The 19,073-nt window shown below is 38.1% G+C and overlaps 1 protein-coding gene across 1 annotated transcript; it reads left to right on the top strand.

Moving 5' to 3' along the window:
• The first annotated feature begins 532 nt into the window (after window positions 1-532).
• On the top strand, window positions 533-15,215 carry LOC116902922 (hyaluronidase-5-like). Its single transcript, XM_032905245.1, is given in 4 exon segments — window positions 533-1,486; window positions 2,244-2,333; window positions 14,762-15,139; window positions 15,141-15,215. Coding segments are annotated over 4 exon segments (1,497 nt in total).
• The last annotated feature ends 3,858 nt before the right edge of the window (window positions 15,216-19,073 follow it).

The following is a 19,073-nucleotide window of genomic DNA, read 5'->3' as shown; positions in this document are numbered from 1 at the left end:
TGTCTTCCAAATTTGGCATAGATGACAAGAGTGGGCTTTCAACACGGATAACCCAAGAACTTATTCTTTTTAAATTTGTCCTTGCTAAGGCATATAATTGACATAAGAAGGGAAAACCAAAACAGTTACATTTAGTTCTCTACGGGATCAGATGTGATTTAACTGTTACGGAATTTGTATCATATTTAAGAGAAAAAAAAATCTTACTGATTTAAACACACTAGGAAGTTCTGTCCTTTAAATTGAGTTAAAGTGACTCTAAACAATGTTGAAGACTTAGTAGAGTTTCCAACTTGGCTGTAATAAATTATTTATTTATTTATTTATTTTTAGTTATAGATTATACAACTTGTCACAAAGCATCCCTGAAAAATGAAGCAAGACGAATAATAGTTCAATGAAGAGCAGCCATCCCACTTTCATCTCCACAGTGACCTCATATCAGTATCTTTCTCATCTTTTGCACTAGATATTTGAGAGATCAAAGTGAATAAGAAGTAGTAAGTGCTTGGATACTAATTAATTCTCTGCAATGCGAGTGTTGTGTTTTAAACACTCCTTCTTTGGGAGCCTTCTTGAGTCCAATGGACTACCCCAGACTCTATTAGTCTTCCTTTTGATTCGATGTTGCTTGACTGTGGATTTTAGGGCACCCCCACTTATCCCTAATGTGCCTTTCCTCTGTGCCTGGAATGCCCCAACTGAGTCTTGTGCTACGAGGTTTAATCAGCCACTAGATCTTAGTCTGTTCTCTTTAGTAGGGAGCCCCAGAAAAACTGCCATAGGTCATCCTGTCACAATATTTTATTCTGATCGTCTGGGTCTCTATCCTCACATAGATGAAATGCACACAGCTTTTCATGGAGGTATACCCCAGCTGGGGTCTCTAAAGTCTCATTTGGAAATAGCTAAGAGTGACATCTATCATTACATGCCAATAGACAATGTGGGCTTGGCTGTCATTGACTGGGAAGACTGGCGGCCTACCTGGTCAAGAAACTGGAAATTCAAGGATATTTACAGGAATAAGTCTATTGAGTTCGTCCAGCAACAAAACACACAACTTAATTTGACAGAAGCTGTCAGGAGAGCTAAACAAGAATTTGAAGAGGCAGCAAGGAATTTTATGGAACAGACTTTAAAATTGGGAAAATCACTTCGTCCAAATCACTTATGGGGTTTTTATCTTTTTCCTGATTGTTATAACAATAATTTTCAAGATGCCAATTACAAAGGAGAGTGCCCTGATATAGAAAAGAAAAGGAATGATGCTCTCTTCTGGATATGGAAGGAAAGCACAGCCCTGTACCCATCCATCTATTTGAAGAGCAGCTTAAAGTCATCCTCACTGGCAGCACTCTACGTCAGAAATCGCGTACAAGAAGCCATTCGCATGTCTAAAGTAAAAGACCCTCATAATCCACTTCCTATTTTTGTATATTTCCGCCCTGTCTTTACTGACCTAACTTTCCAGTATCTGGAACAGGTAAGCAAATCAAGGTGTGGCAGAGATCATCTTTACAGACTGCGTTGGGTGGAATTTTATTGTTTTAAAGGATGAGATTTAGTCTTTATTATTTTTGAATATATACATGAAGGAAGTGTTCATTTTAATGTAGGCAAAAATGAGAGTACTTGAAATCTTTTAAAATTAAAAGTAGAAGTTTTGGTGCGAGTAAGGGTTCACTCACCTCAGGTGTCATTCCTTATGAGATAACAAGATAAGCTTTTATTTTTTGTTTTGTTTTGTTTTAATTCAGACCCTCTTACTAAGACCTGAAGTTTGCCCATGAGGTTAGTATTCCTGGCCAGTGAGTCTGGGGGTGGGGGTGGGGATCCGCCTGCCTACCTCCCCTGCACTGTTTGCAAGCTTGCATGTATGCAGCACCATGCCCAGTTCCATTTCTATAGCATGGGTCCTAGGGGTGGAACAGCGTCCATCTTCCCAGCTCTGCACTTGAATATTGATTTTCCTCAAATGAGATTATTAGAGTCCATAGAGAACTATATGTGGTATAGACTATAACTGTTTCTCTTTTTTATTTAATAGATGGATTCTCTTAGAAGTAGAAGTAATGAGAGCAATGATAGTTTCTGTTTTAAAACAGTAACAAAATGTGTGAAGAGTATATAATGAATATAGAGATATTTAAAATATTGTTGGACCATCATATTTAGCTTTGTCGCGGATATAACACTTTTACCTCATCCACATGGACTAACTCTTCCTGTCATATTTCCAGGATGACCTTGTGAATACAATTGGTGAAACAGTTGCTCTGGGTGCCTCTGGAATAGTATTGTGGGGAACTCTTAATTTATCACAAACTATGGTAAGTTGAGGTGGCAGATAAAAGATTAAGATATTTACAGTCTTATTGTTTAGATGATTGATTAGGTGTTCAATAAGAACATAGGCATGGGGTTTGGCTGATCAGATGTTCTCTGTGCTATCTGAATTGAGGTATCTTGTATTTGTTGATTGTCAAGCAGGATGTGGCATCTGATCCTGTTTTGTGCCAAGGAAAGAGTTAGTAAAGATTAACTAAAATCCTATAGGTTCCCTGGTTTGTAAGAAGCAGAACCAAGAATCCAGTTTCTTTCCAACAATGCGGTGTTTGGTGTCAGACAACAGCACTCTTTATTTTAATTGTATAATTGTACATATTGGTTCTTTATTCCTGATTCGTTAATCCTTTTGACCCTAAAAGAAAGTAAATGTTTATATTATTAAACTGAAGCAGAGAGGTTCCTTTGTGTAACGGAAGTGCAGACTGGACAATGGAGAAAGTCAGATGAAAACCGTGGCCCAGGATGTCTGGCCTAGCACTGTTAGAGGCCAGGTTTGATATTCTAGGAAGGGGAGCAGCATTTTGAGAAGTGTGACATCTTCCTGTCTTCTATTGTCTATTCATCTTTTGTCTTCTATGTAAAATATCACCGGTCCTATTTCATTAAAAATATCAAGATAGAGATATTTGTGAGAGTTTTTTCAAGGTAGCCTCAGTTTTCTGCCCATTTCCAATAGAAATAAATAAAAATATATTTAGGAAAGTTATATATCTCAGTAAATTCTGCTGTATCCCCTAAAGCTATTTAAAGTTGGAATCGTCATAGGTATACTCTAATTCTACAAATTGTTGTTTGTTTTTCTCAAAACTGAAAACGCCTTTCTCAAGAATAATATTAATTCAAATGGGGAATCATAGCATAAATTTTGCCCACTATTTAATTTAAAAGTAAACCAACCAGAGATGTCAAGATGGCTTAGTGGATAAAGTGCTTGTCATCCTGGAATATGAGGTGGAAGGGGAGAAGTGACTCCTGAAACTTTCTCCACCTTCCACATATGTGCCATGGCCTATGTGTATGCTTAAGTATATTCCAACACATTCACAATAAAAACAACAAAAGAGAAAACAGAGACCACTGCTCCCAGTGAGTAGGAGGAAGGGACACATTACTAAACTGTCATACTTGTTACAAGATCTTAAATGCTCATTTCTTTTTATTGGTTTTTATTTATTTTTGAGCAATCATGAATATATTGTAATATATACAATGTAATATATACAATGAAAAAGTCACACATGCTCTGCATTTCCCCTTCCACTGTTGCAATAGACCTGATGAATAAGGAATAATATAGAATTAAAATGTGGAGCAATGTCATGCAGAGTGTTTTGCAGTCCTGCCTCTCAGAAGAAGATCAGAATAATGTGTGTGTGTGTGTGTGTGTGTGTGTGTGTGTGTGTCTGTGTGTCTGTGTGTCTGTGTGTATATGTATGTGTGGTGTATGTGTGGTGGTGGTGGTGTGGTGTGGAGTGTGTGTGTGTGTGTGTGTGTGTGTCTGTGTGTATATGTATGTGTGGTGGTGTGTGGTGGTGGTGGTGATGTATGTGTGTGTGTGTGTGGTGGTGGTGGTGGTGGTGTGTGTGTGTGTGTGTGTGTGTGTGTATGTATGTGTGATGTATGTGTGGTGGTGGTGGTGGTGGTGGTGTGTGTGTGTGTGTTTGTGTCTGTGTCTGTGTGTATATGTATGTGTGGTGTATGTGTGGTGGTGGTGGTGGTGGTGGTGGTGTGTGTGTGTGTGTGTGTTTGTGTGTCTGTGTCTGTGTGTGTCTGTGTCTGTGTCTATGTCTGTGTCTGTGAACAGGGAAAGAGACTAAATGGCCAGTCACTGGGCAGAAAAAAGTCTTTCTTAGCTGTCACACAGTCTTAGTATAAGCACCTTGTGAGTTTGGTTGGTTGGGACAGGAAGTGATTTCCAGTCTTATCACAAGTGGGTACAGGTTAACTGGGGAGTGGTGGTGCACACACTTTTAATCCCAGCACTTGGGAGGCAGAGACAGGCAGACCTCTGCTTTGGAAACCAGCCTGGTTTACAGAGTGAGTCCCAGGACAGCTAGGGCTACCTGGAGAAACCCTGTCTCAAACTAGTCCTCCTACAAAATAATTGTTTAATTTTTTCAAAGGAACATACTTCATTATAATTTCTGTGAGTGAAAAATTGACACATGTTGATGCTTTATCCCAGGGATCTTCAGTAAGATTCACTCAGGGATAGCCTTCAACTTTGATGCCACTGCTTTCTATTTAAGGCGCTGTCATAACATTTTCTCTTAAGACTCTATACATCTCTGCTAACTTTCCCTGATCAATGATCAGTTTTGTTTTATCATTGTTATTCACCATTTCTGATCCACATTCCCGTGGACCCACGCCCCCATCACATTTCCTCTGATTCACAGGGAATCTGAGAAGTAGTGGTTACAGTTTTATGCTTGTTGGCCTCTGCTAGAACTGAACAGAAACAAGTATTGAGAAAAAGCTTTTTCTTCCACTTCACTCAATCAGATCCAGTGACGTGATGGTGCCAATACTACTAGTCTTGCCTAATGAGACTTGATTGCTTATCGTCCAGAAATTTGTGAGTGGTTAAACATAGCCATGATTAAAAGCAAGATAATAGGAAGGTAGGGTAAACAGAAAGGTATAAAACTAATGTTTAAAACAATAACTAATAAAAATATAAAAATTATATGTTTCCACTAAATATAAACATAAGAACTAATGTTCAAAATATAGCAGGTGTTACTTGATGTTCACCTCAGTCCCAGAGGTTGTGTGTGTGTATATATATATATATATATATATATATATATGGTTGGATGCACTCTAGGATACACTCACATCACGTGTCCATACTGTGGAATGGTGGTGTGCTCAGTTCCCAACTCTGCATCCAGTGTTGTTAGATTGGTAACTCGAAACTGGCCATGGTGGGTGTATTTTTATGATATCTTTTATATTTCCAGCATAAATCTTTTCCATAGAGTCCAAGTAAGGTTATGGCCAAATCATAATCATTCCATTAGTCTGTCGTTTGCCTCACCCTTGTTTCTGCAAATTTCTGCAGTATTAACTGAACTTGGTATAAAGTTTCATCTATTTGGCACTGAAAAGATAGCCTTATAGAATATTGACAGTATGCATACTTGGTCAGATTGGCAGTCTGTGCATACTTGAAACTGAGGGAACCAAGAAAACAAAGTCCCCCAAATCAACATGAGCAGAAATTATATGAATTCAGAGAGATTGGAGCCACATGCACAGGACCAGCACCATGTCTTCTACGTATATATTATGAATTCCAGTTTAGTATTTTTATGAGACTCCTGAGCGTGCCAATGAGTGAGTCTCTTATACCAATTCTTGGGTTCTTTTCCTTCTGTTGGTTTGTTCTCCCCAACTTCAGTGTGAAAGTTTTTATTTTATCTTATTATATTTAATATTATCTTTTAGAAGCACGTTCTTTTCTAATGTGAAGAAGAAAGGGTATGGAACTGGGAAGAGAATGGGTGAGGAACTGGGAGCAGAGGAAGGGGAAACTGTAATCAGGATATATTTTCCGAGAAAAGAATCTATTTTTAATGAAATAGAAATTTAAATAAAAAGTACAGTGATTTTGGAACATAAGATGAAGTACTTAAAGAAAATAGTTGACAGTAGGAGCATTTTTACTGGCAATTAATATTGGTATGTAAGTCCTACCATGCAATATGTTTTAATCATTTTTCCTCCCTAACTTCTCCCAGATCTTTCCCACTTCCTTAACACCCCCAACTTCATACTGTTCTTAATTTTTCCACTCCCTTTTCCTCTTGCTTCTCCCTAAGAGCAAAATAAAATATCAAAAAACAACAAACTAAAAATGAATAAAATACAAAACCCACCCAAACAAATCAAAAAAGAAACAAACAACTCCTTCCTCTTAACACACAGGCACATGCACATGAGCATGTGTGCACGCTCTCACACATACACATCACAGTCCATTTTTGTTGGCCAATTTTACTCCTAGGCATGGGTCCCTATATGGAGTAACATTTAAAGGAAGAAACAATAGTATGTAATATTGAATCTTTAGATCAGAATGTCACGTCTTTACCCAGGGCTAGAGGGAAGATTCCATCATCAACGGCCTTTATGGCTCTTATCACATCCCTCCCTTGAATAGGGTCTGTAAATTATTTAGATGATGATCTGATACTGGGGGATAAATAATAATCTATTCCAACCAGGAAATTCTAGATATTCACTTCCAAAGCTGTTCAACAGAAGGGTTTAGTTTATGGCCTAATGTTTCAGTCATACCTTGGTAGTTGCTGCTCTCCTCCTCCTCCTCCTCCTCCTCCTCCTCCTCCTCCTCCTCCTCCTCCTCCTCCTCCTCCTCCTCCTCCTCCTCCTTCTCATCCTCCTCTTCTTTCCTTTTTTCTTTTTTTTCATCTTTATTAAATTGGTTATTTCTTATTTACATTTCAAATATTATTCCCCTTCCCGGTTTCCATGCCAACATCCCCCTAACCCCTCTCCCTCCCATTCTATATGGGTGTTCCCCTCCCAATCCTCCCCCCATTACCACCCTCCCCACAAGAATCCCGCTCACTGGGGATCCAGCCTTGGCAGGACCAAGGGCCTCCCCTTACACTGGTGCCCTTACTGGGCTATTCATTGCTACCTATTCAGTTGGAGCCCAGGGTCAGTCCACATATAGTCTTTGGGTAGTGGCTTAGTCCCTTGAAGCTCTGGTTGGTTGGCATTGTTGTTCATATGGGGTCTAAAGCCCGTTCAGCTCTTTCAGTCATTTCTCTGATTCCTTCAACAGGGGTCCCGTTCTCAGTTCAGTGGTTTTCTAGTGGCATTCGCCTATGTATTTGCTGTATTCTGGCTGGGTCTTTCAGGAGAGATCTACATCTAGTTCCTGTCAGCCTGCACTTCTTTGCTTCATCCATCGTATCTAGTTTGGTGGCTATGTGTGTATGGGCCACATGTGGGACAGGCTCTGAATGGCTGTTCCTTCAGCTTCTGTTCTAAACTTTGCCTCCCTATCCCCTCCCAAGGGTATTCTTGTTCCCCTTTAAAGAAGAAGTGAAGCATCTGAATTTTGGTCATCCTTCTTGAGTTTCATGTGTTCTGTGCATCTAGGGTAAATCGAGCATTTGAGCTAATATCCACTTATCAATGAGTGCATACCATGTGTGTTTTTCTGTGATTGGGTTACCTCCCTCAGGATGATATTTTCCAGTTCCCTCCATTTGCCTATGAATTTCATAAAGTCATTGTTTTTGATAGCTGAGTAGTATTCCGTTGTGTAGATGTACCACATTTTCTGTATCCATTACTCGGTAGAACGGCATCTGACTTCTTTCCATCTTCTGGCTATTAAAATAAGGCTGCTATGAACATAGTGGAGCATGTGTCTTTGTTGAATATTGGAGCATCTTTTGGGTATATACCCAAGAGAGGTATATCGGGGTCCTCAGGTAGTGCAATGTCCAGTTTTCTGAGGAACCTGACTGATTTCCAGAATGTTTGTAACAGTCTGAAATTCCACCAACAATAGAGTAGTGTTCCTCTTTCTCCACATCCTCACTACCATCTGCTGTCGCATGAGTTTTTGATCTTAGCCATTCTTACTGGTGTGAGGTAAAATCTCAGGGTTGTTTTGATTTGCATTTATTTCCCTTATGACTAAAGATGTTGAACATTTCTTTAGGTGTTTCTCAGCCATTCGGCATTCCTCGGCTGTGAATTCTTTGTTTAGCTCAGAACCCCATTTTTTTTTTATTTTTTTTTATTAACTTGAGTATTTCTTATGTACATTTGTAAACATCCCTTCCTCCCCCTCTTCCTTATGGGTTTTTTAAACCCATTTTTTAATAGGGTTATTTGTCTCCTGCAGTCTAACTCCTTGAGTTCTTTCTATATTTTGGAGATAAGCACTCTATCTGTTGTAGGATTGGTAAAGATCTTTTCCCAATCTGTTGGTTGCCGTTCTTCCTAACAACAGTGTCCTTTGCCTTACAGAAGCTTTGAACTTTTTTTTTTTTTTCTTTCTTCAGAGGCTTGACGTTCTTATCATACAGATCTTTTACTTGTTTGGTTAAAGTCACGCCGAGGTATTTTATATTATTTGGGACTATAATGAAGGGTGTCTTTTCCCTAATATCTTTCTCAACTTGTTTCTCTTTTGTGTAGAGGAAGAGTTAATTTTATACCCAGCCACTTTGCCGAATGTGTTTATCAGGTTTAGTAGTTCTCTGGTAGAACTTTTGGGATCACTTAAATATACTATCATATTATCTGCAAATTGTGATATTTGATTTCTTCCTTTCCAATCTGTATCCCATTGACTCTTTTTGTTGTCTGATTGCTCTGGCTAGGACTTCAAGAACTATATTGAATAAGTAGGGAGAGAGTGGGCAGCCTTGTCTAGTCCCTGATTTTAGTGGGATTGCTTCAAGTTTCTCTCCATTTAGTTTAATGTTAGCTACTCATTTGCTGTACATGGCTTTTACTATGTTTAGGTATGGGCCTTGAATTCCTATTCTTTCCAGGACTTTTATCATGAAGGGTGTTGAATTTTGTCAAATGCTTTCTCAGCATCTAATGAAATGATCATGTGGTTTTTATCTTTCAGTTTGTTTATATAATGGATTACGTTGATGGTTTTCCGTATATTAAACCATTCCTGCACGCCTGGTATGAAGCCTACTTGATCATGATGGATGATTGTTTTGATGTGTTCTTGGATTCGGTTTGCAAGAATTTTATTGAGTAATTTTGCGTCGATGTTCATAAGGGAAATTGGTCTGAAGTTCTCTTTCTTTGTTGGGTATATGTGTGGTATAGGTGTAAGAGTAATTGTGGCTTGATAGAATTCGGTAGCACTCTGTCTGTTTCAATTTTGTGGAATAGTTTAGATAGTACTGGTATGACGTCTTGTATGAAGGTCTGATAGAATTCTCCACTGAACCCATCTGGACCTGGGCTCTTTTTGGTTGGGAGACTTTTAATGACTGCTTCTATTTCTTTAGGAGTTATGGGGTTGTTTAAATGGTTTATCTGTTCCTGATTTACTTTTGGTACCTGGTATCTGTGTAGGAAATTGTCCATTTCCTCCAGATTTTCCAGTTTTGTTGAATATAGGCTTTTGTAGTAGGATTTGATGATTTTTTGAATTTCCTCTGATTCTGTTGTTAAGACTCCCTTTTCATTTCTGATTTTGTTAATTTGGACACACTCTCTATGTATTCTGGTTAGTCTGGCTAAGGGTTTATCTATCTTGTTGATTTTCTCAAAGAACCAGCTTTTGGTTCTGTGGATTCTTTGTATAGTCTTTTTTGTTTCTACTTGGTTGATTTCAGCTCTGAGTTTGATTATTTCCTGCCTTCTACTCCTCCTGGGTATATTTGCTTCTTTTTGTTCTACAGCTTTTAGATGTGCTGTCAAGCTGCTGACATATGCTCTCCCCTGTTTCTTTCTGCAGGCACTCTGAGCTGTGAGTTTTCATCTTAGCACAGCTTTCATTGTGTTCCATAAGTTTGGGTATGTTGTACCTTCATTTTCATTAAATTTTATGAAGTCTTTAATTTCTTTCTTTATTTCTTCCTTGACCAGGTTATCATTGAGTAGAGCATTGTTCAACTTCCATGTATATTTGGGTGTTCTTTCCTTATTGTTATTGAAGACCAGCTTTAGCCTGTGGTGGTCTGATAGGATGCATGGGATTATTTCTATCTTTCTGTATCTGTTGAGGCCTGTTTTATCACTGATTATATGGTCAATTTTGGAGAAAGTACCATGAGGTGCTGAGAAGAATGTATATCCTTTTGTTTTAGGATAGAATGTTCTATAAATATCTGTTAAGTCCATTTGGTTCATGACTTCTCTTAGTCTGTCTATGTCTCTGTTTAATTTCTGTTTCCATGATCTGTCCATTGATGAGAGTGGGGTGTTGAAATCTCCTACTATTTTTGTGTGAGGTGCAACGTGTGTTTTGAGCTTTAGTAAGGTTTCTTTTATGTATGTAGGTGCCCTTGTATTTGGAGCATAGATATTTAGGATTGAGAGTTCATCTTGGTGGATTTTTTCTTTGATGTATATGAAGTGTCCTTCCTTATATTTTTTATGACTTTTGGTTGAAAATCGATTTTATTCGATATTATAATGAATACTCCAGCTTGCTTCTTCAGACCATTTGATTGGAAAGTGGTTTTCCACCCTTTTACTCTGTTGTAGTGTCTGTCTTTGTCTCTGAGGTGTGTTTCCTGCATGCAGCAAAAATGCTGGGTCCTCTTTACGTATCCAATCTGTTGGTCTATGTCTTTTTATTGGGGAGTTGAGACCATTGATGTTGAGAGATATTAAGGAATAGTGACTTTGTTTCCTGTTATCTTTGTATTTGGAAGTGGGATTATGTTTGTGTGCTTGTCTTCTCTTTGTTTTGTTGCAAAATGAGTAGTTTCTTGCTTTTTCTAGGGTGTAGCTTGCCTCATTGTGTTGGGATTTACCATTTATTATCCTTTGTAGGCCTGGATTTGTAGAAAGATATTGTGTAAATTTGGTTTTGTCATGGAATATCTTGGTTTCTCCATCTATGTTAATTGAAAGTTTTGCTGAATACTGTAACCTGGGCTGGCATTTGTGTTCTCTTAGAGTCTGTATGACATCTGTCCAGGATGTTCTGGCTTTCATAGTCTCTGTCGAGAAGTCTGGTATGATTCTGATAGGTCTGCCTTTATATATCACTGTCCTTTTTCCCTTACTGCTTTTAATATTGTTTCTTTATTTTGTGCATTTGGTGTTTTGATTATTATGTGACAGAAGGAGTTTCTCTTCTGGTCCAATCTATTTGAGTTCTGTAGTCTTCTTTTATGTTTATGGGCATCTCTTTCTTTAGGTTAGGGAAGTTTTCTTCTATGATTTTGTTGAAGATATTTACTGGTCCTTTGAGTTGGGAGTCTTCACTCTCTTCTATACCTATCATCCTTAGGTTTGATCTTCTCATTGAGTCCTGGATTTCCTGTATGTTTTGGGCCAGTAGGTTTTTTCGTTTAACGTTATCTTTGACAGTTGTGTCGACGATTTCTATGGACTCTTCTGCTCCTGAGATTCTCTCTTCTATCTCTTGTATTCTGTTGGTGATGCTTGTATCTACGTCTCCTTAACTCTTTCTTCAGTTTTCTTATCCAGGGTTGTCTCCCTTTGTACTTTCTTTATTGTTTCTATTTCCATTTTTAATTCCTTCACCTGTTTGATTGTGTTTTCCTGTAATTCTTTCAGGGATTTGTTGTGTTTCCTCTCAAAGGGCTTCTACTTGTTTACTTGTGTTTTCCTGCATTTCTCTAAGGGAGTCCTTTATGTCTTTCTTAAAGTCCTCCATCATCGTGATCAAATGTGATTTAAAATCTAGATCTTGCTTTTCTGGTGTGTTTGGATATTCAGTGTTTGCTTTGGTGGGAGAATTGGGCTCCAATGATGCCATGTAGTCTTGTTTTCTGTTGATTGGGTTCCTGCACTTGCCTCTTGCCATCAGGTTGTCTCTGGTGTTACTTTGTTCTGCTATTTCTAGCAGTAGCTTGACCATCCTATAGGTCTGTGTGTCAGGAGTGCTGTATATCTGTTTTCCTGTTTTCTTTCAGCCTGTTTTGGGAACAGAGTGTCTGCTGTCAGGGTTCCTGTCTACCGGCTTTCAGTTGTTCCTGTGGGCGTGTGTCCTGAGTCCACCTGGCAGGTCACTTGGAGCAGAAAAGTTGATCTTACCTCTAGTCTCAGGCCTGAAGTAACTCCTCAGGGCTAAGTTTCAGCTCTCTGTGAGGGCAGCAACTAGCAGAGCCTGCTCTGCCTTCTCCTGGGTCCCTGTGCACAGGGGGCCCAGATGTAGCTAGGTGTTTTCCTCTAGACTCAGAAATGTGGGTAGAGAGTAGTCTCTGGTTTCCCAGGTGTACCTGCCCCTTTGAAGGTCTAGCTTTCCCTCCCATGGGATTTGAGTGCAGGGAGCTATTTGACCATGTCCCTTCAGATCCATGCGCAGTCTGGACCACAGGGCTCCTGCAGCTTGAGTGCCCCTATCTACCTGTTCCCAGAGGCCCTATACAGTATCCTCTTGGGCCAGGGGTGTGGGCAAGGGTGGGCAGAAGGGGCAGTTTCTCCTGCCCTGCAGTCTCAGGAGTGCCCACACGTCAGGGCGATGAGCTCTCTCTCCCTTGGGGTTTGGGAGCAGGGAGCTGTGGGCTGGGATCAGCGGGGTTCGGGCTCCAGCTAGAAACCAGAAGTGTCTGGTCCCAGAGGAATTTTGTCTTTTTGTGTCCTTTGTCCACCAGACATATTTGGAGCAGAAAAGTTGGTCTTACCTCTAGTCTTGGGCCTGAAATAGCTTCTTGGGGTTGGGTTCAGCTCTCCCTCCTCCTCCTCCTCCTCCTCCTCCTCCTCCTCCTCCTCCTTTTCCTCTTCCTCCTTCTCCTCTTCCTCTTCCTCTTCCTCCTCCTCCTCTTCCTCCTCCTCTTCTTCCTCGTCCTCTTCTTCTTTCTCCTCTTCCTCTTCCTCCTTCTCCCTCATCCTCCTGTTTCTTTCTTAAAATTTTATTTTTTATTGAAAAATTATTTTCATATACTATATACTGACCATGGTTTTCCCTCCCTTCTTAACACTCTACCCTTGCAATTTCATATCTTCTTACTTAAAAGGAAAAAAAATCATAAATAAAACAAAACTATAACACAAAACAAAAACTAAACTAAGAAAAAACAGAAATGCTCTCTCTCTTACACACACACACACACACACACACACACACACACACACTCCATAAAACTCCAAATGGAAAGCATAACACCCAAGCAAAAAGTTCAGTAAGGAAAATAAAAAAGGTCAGACAAAACAAAATATTGCCCTAATACTTCTGAATTCATTTTACATTGGCCATCCTGCTCATCATGGACCTTCTGTAAAGTGTGATGAAATTTCCTTGGAGAAACTAATATTGTCTTTGTAAGGAGTTGTCAATTGGAGACAGTTTCTTGGTTAGCTCATTGGTTGGGGATGGGAGTTCCTGTCTGCTTCCTCATCTCAGCATTCATACTCTGTTTGATTTGGATATAGGTAGATCCCATGAGAGTTTGTATTTGTGTCATTTCTCTTGTATATAAATAGACTGTTTCCTTGGTATCATTCATTTTCTCTGGCTATTACTTCCTTTCTGCCTCCTTTTCCACACAATTTCCCAAGCCACGTAGTGAGGGATTTGATAAAAAACATTCCATTTAGGACTGAGTATTACAAGGCTTTTCTCTCTCTGCACATTGTCCAGCTGTGGGCATCTGTTTTTTCTTTCTATCTACTGCAGGAGAAAGCAGCTCTGATTATGACTGATTGAGACACTGATATATGAGTATAACAGAATATCATTAGAAGTTATTTTATTGCTATATTTCTTTTACAGCACAGTAATATTTGATCTGCCCTTGACCCCCGAGGTCCATGGATTATCTAGTATCAAATCTTGACCTCAGAAACAGTGTCAGAGCTTCCCTCTCATTGGTCTTAGATCCAATCAGACAGTGGTTATTCCCATTGTATTTATACCACTATTGCACTATAATGCATAGCTTCTAAGCAGAGTGTTCCTTTAGAAGAGATAACAAAGAATTAGGAAGCAGAACTCTTTTCTGGAATTCTATGCCTTCAGCAAAGATTCCTAGGCTGCTTAATTAGTTTTTATGTTCAGTCCTCATTTATATCAACGTGAAGGTTCTCAACACTCAAATTCTGCAAAATTTTCCAAAGGACTGACTGTTATACATACAAAATTATGTAACATATATATAAACTATACAATTTGAACTCATGTGTTTTGAACCATCAATTTGGAAACTATCTTTGAAACTGTTTAAACCTGTCTGAGAAATGTTATTCTTATGTTTTTCTAACTTAATGGATGGTTAATTGAGAAAACATAGTGTGTGTGTGTGTGTGTGTGTGTGTGTGTGTGTGTGTGTATTTTTCTTTTTGTTGTTGCAATAGTCCTATGTATCAGGCTTTAAAAATAATCTTTATTTTATGAGCTATAAAACTTGAGCATAGTAAAGCTAATTAATTAGATATTTGAGACATTCCTGAGGTCATTTATGAAGCTGTGATTCCAATCACCAGGGCAAGAGAAATTCAAAGCCCATACTTTAACAGTTGAAACATTTTATCCCTTCTATTAATTCATCAACAACTGAGGAAGTTCAAAGCTAAAATGCAATGGCACACAAAACTTAAGAATGTTATGAGAACAACTGGTAATATTGTTAAAGTGAAAAAGAATATTTACTAACAATGTGGTGTGCCTATTGCTTTGTTCTTTAAGAGTTGGTGCAGTATATTGTCACAAAGAACTTATGCCTTGATATTCTATTTTATGATTTTACAGAAATCTTGTATGAACTTACATGATTATTTGAAGACCACCCTGAATCCTTATATAATCAATGTCACCCTTGCAGCCAAAATGTGTAGCCAAACACTTTGCCAGAATCAAGGCATATGTTCGAGGAAAGATTGGAATTCGAATGACTATCTACACTTGAGCCCTCGGAATTTTCAGATTCATTTTATAAAACATGGAAAGTATGAAATCATTGGCAGTCCCACTCTTGATGATCTGCAGTATTTTTCCAAAAACTTCCGTTGCAGCTGTTTCTCCAACTTGGACTGTAAGGAGAGAGTTGACATAAACCATGTGAGCAGGGTCAATGTGTGTACTCTTGAAGACATTTGCATTAATTCCCTTGTAATTTCAGACCGTAGTAAGCTACATGACAACTGGGATCACCCTTATTTTGCTAATGACAAACAGTCAGGTATTACATCATCTGCCACAGTGAGTCCATGTGTGCCAAGAAAAGATGTCAGTGGGTATCTCTTTGTTCTCTCTCTCTATTCACATCATTTGAAATATTCACTATAGGGTTTTGACCACTGAAAAACTGGACACTATCTTTTGAAAATAATTCTATGTAAATAATCAGGATTATACTTTGAATTTCAGAGGCAAAATGTATATTCTTCTATCAAAAACTGATTGCAAGGCTGTCATATTTTTAGGGATATAGTCTTCTGAGAAGAATGAAGATTAAATAAAATCAAGTTGCTATAATAAATGAATGTCTTTCAGTAATTTTTAGAAGTATGCTATTAGTTAAAATTTGGCAATGTTTTAAACTAATTTATCATTGTTTAAGAGTTTTAAGAAAATGAAAATTTATAACTTTTAAAGTGGAATTTCTCAAGTACCCTCATCTGCCATAATTATAATTTTTAGCCAAACTATTTTGAAAAATATTTATATTTAGGATTTGTAGAAAAGTAAACTTTAGAAACGATAATATTTTTACATGAAAATATATTTTTTGAAATGTATACTTTTAAAGTATTCATATTGACTTTTCATTTCTGATTATCAAGATTAATTCTTGTTCCTAAAATAGCTGTTTTCACCTAAGCACACATTTTTTCATTAATCTGTATCATAAAGCTTTTATTGAGGTTTACTTCTTCCAGGCTTGGTATTCAATGTCACTAAATCCTTGTAAAGGAGCATATTTCTTTCCATCAGTGAGTTGGAAAGTTGTAGGTTTAAAGCAAAAATAAATGAATGTTGAGAATAGTGTGTTTTCACTGCTATGGTGTGTTCACAGTACTTTGGCATGAAAATGAGATGCTGTGAGGTCAGAATGTCTGGAAAGAGATGAGGCAAAGGGTGTTGGAAGGGTTGAATACAGATGAGTATGAGAACACTTCAGAAAGAGGAAGAGCTGAGTGTGCTGTTGGAGTGGGGTAAAGCAGAAGATGATCAAATGATGAGCCCTTCTGACCGATGCTGAGAGGCTAGGACTTTACAGTGAAGATATCCATACATCTTTATGTCGGCCCTGGTTTTTACCACTCACCTACTACAACACAATGCATCTATTTCTAATTCTCATTATAGTCCTATAATATACACACACTGAGGGCAGTCATTTGGTGACTTTTATTACAACTGTATCTAATGTGTGACAATCTCTGGGACTAAGAATGATCCCCTTGAATAAGGTTTGGACCTAAGGAATGGTCATGGGCACTTTTAATGCCTTTAAGATCTTTCCCTTAAACTGCACCTTTCACTCTCCAGTCCTGTTAAGATTTTTTTGCCAAAGCCATGTCTTCCAAAGGTAGTTATTGAAAAAAATTATTTGATAAAATCAAAGTAGTGTTCAGGACTTAGAAAGAATAGAGGCAGCAAAAACTGAAAAGAGATTTTGTAACTGAGCAACTTGAAACACAAATTCCAAATTCTACCAAGAGAGGTGATGAGGTTAATTTTAGGCTTTCATAAGTTCAGTTATGATTTACCTTTTAAGGTCTAAAAGGACTGAATAATAATGACATATATTAACAGTTGACTTTAAACATAAATTTGAAGTTATCCACAAAAAGTGGAAATAGGTAGGGTCGTAGAAACCTCTCACATTGATATATCTGAATGGAATGTTGAAGCAACATTGTTATTGTTATGCACCTGATTAAAAAGTATGCCAAAGCATTCCAGTTTTCATCTGTACCCCAGAGCTGACTCTGTGCCACAAATATCTGTACCCCAATCCCACACAAAGAGACCTGGTCTCTCAGGAGTGCTGACATACTTAAGAACAATACTGAGCCCAAATGGGACCTGCCTGGCATCCACAGGACACAGGAACCATGGAGCAACCAGGAACATGATCCTTCTGTTTTTTATCTGCACCCTGAAGCTGATCCTGTGCTACAGATATCTGCATCCCAATCCTGCCCAGAGAGAACATGTCTCCCAAGAGTGCTGACACACCTAAAACCACAGGCTTAAAGGCTCACAGGAGGGACAAGCTTCAGTGAGAGACAGAAAGACCAGCTAACATCAGATATAACCAGATGTCGAAAGGCAAGCACAAAAACATAAGCAACAGAAACCAAGGCTAATTAGCATCATCAGAACCCAGTTGTCTCATCACAGCAAGTCCTTAATCCCTCATCACACCTGAAAAGCAAGATTCTGATTTAAAATCACATCTCATGATGATGATAGAGGACTTTAAGAAGGACATAAATAACCCCCTTAAATAAATAAGGACAACACAGGTAAATAAGTAGAAGCCCTTAAAGAGGAAACACATAAGACCCTTAAAGAAATACAGGAAAGTACAAGCAAACAAGTAAAGGAATTGAACAAAACCATCCAGGATCAAAAAATGGAAATAGGTGTAAAAAATAAATAGGTGTAGAAGAGAGTGAAACTTTCTAACTCAAAGGGCCAGTAAGCATATTCAACAAAATTATAGAAGAAAACTTTCCTAACCTAAAGAAAGAGATGCTCATAAACATACATGAAGCCTATAGAACCCCAAATAGATTGGACTAGAAAAATTCCTCCCATCACAGAATAATCAAACACAAAATACACACACACACACACACACACACACACACACACACACACACACACACACACACACACACACACACGAAGAACATTAAAATCAGCAAGGGAAAAAATCAAGTAATATATAATATATAAAGGCAGACCTATCAGAATTACAACAGAATTCTCACCAGAGACTATAAAAGCCAGAAGATCCCAGGGAGATGTCATACAGATCCCAAGAGAACAAAAATGCCAGCACAGGCTACAATACCCAGCAAAACTCTCAATGAACATAGATGGTGAAACCAAGATATTCCATGACAAAACAAAATGTAAACAATATCTTTCCACAAATCCAGCCCTACAAAGGATAATAGATGGAAAATTCCAACACAAGGAGGGAAACTACACCCAAGAAAAAGCAAGAAACTAATCTCCTTTCAACAAACCCAAAAGAATCTTCTACACATAATTCCACCTCTAACAACAAAATTAACAGGAAACAACAATCACTTGTCTTTAATATATCAACTTCAATGGATTCTATTCCTCAATAAAAAGACATAAACTAACAGACTGGATTTGTAAACAGGATCCAGGATTTTGCTGCATACAGGAAACTCACCTTAGTGACAAAGACAGATACAACCTCAGAGTAAAAGGCTAGAAAAAACTTTCCAAGCTAATGGTCTTAAGAAACAAGATGGAATAGCCATTTTAATATGAAATAAAATAGACTTTCAACCAAAACTTATCAAAAAGGGTGAGGAAATAGTTTTCCTACCTATCAAAGGAAAAATCTATCAAGATGAACTCTCATCTGAATATTTATGCCCCAAATGCTAGGGCAGCCACATTCATAAAAGAAACTTTAATAAAGATCAAAGCACACATTGAACCTCACACAATAATAGTGGGAGACTTTAATACCTGACTCTCACCAATGGACAGATCATGGAAACAGAAGCACAGTGAAACTAACAGAAGTTATAAACCAAAAGGATTTAACAGATATCTATGGAACATTTCATCCTGAAACAATAAAAAAAACCCAACCTTATGGTACATTATCCAAAATTGACCATATAATCTGTCTTAAAACAGGCCTCAACAGATACAAAAAGATTGAAATAATCTCATGCATCACATCAGATCACCACGAGCTAAGACTGGTCTTCAATAACAACAAAAACAACAGAAAGCCCACATACACATGGAATCTGAACAAGTCACTACTTAATGATAATTTGGTCAGGAAAGAAATAAAGAAATTAAAGACTTTTTAGAATTTAATGAAAATGAG

The sequence above is a fragment of the Rattus rattus genome, chromosome 6 (assembly GCF_011064425.1).
Source record: "Rattus rattus isolate New Zealand chromosome 6, Rrattus_CSIRO_v1, whole genome shotgun sequence".
Taxonomy (NCBI): Eukaryota; Metazoa; Chordata; class Mammalia; order Rodentia; family Muridae; genus Rattus; species Rattus rattus.
Note: the sequence above shows the minus strand (reverse complement) of the source record. Positions and strands in the feature narration are given on the sequence as shown.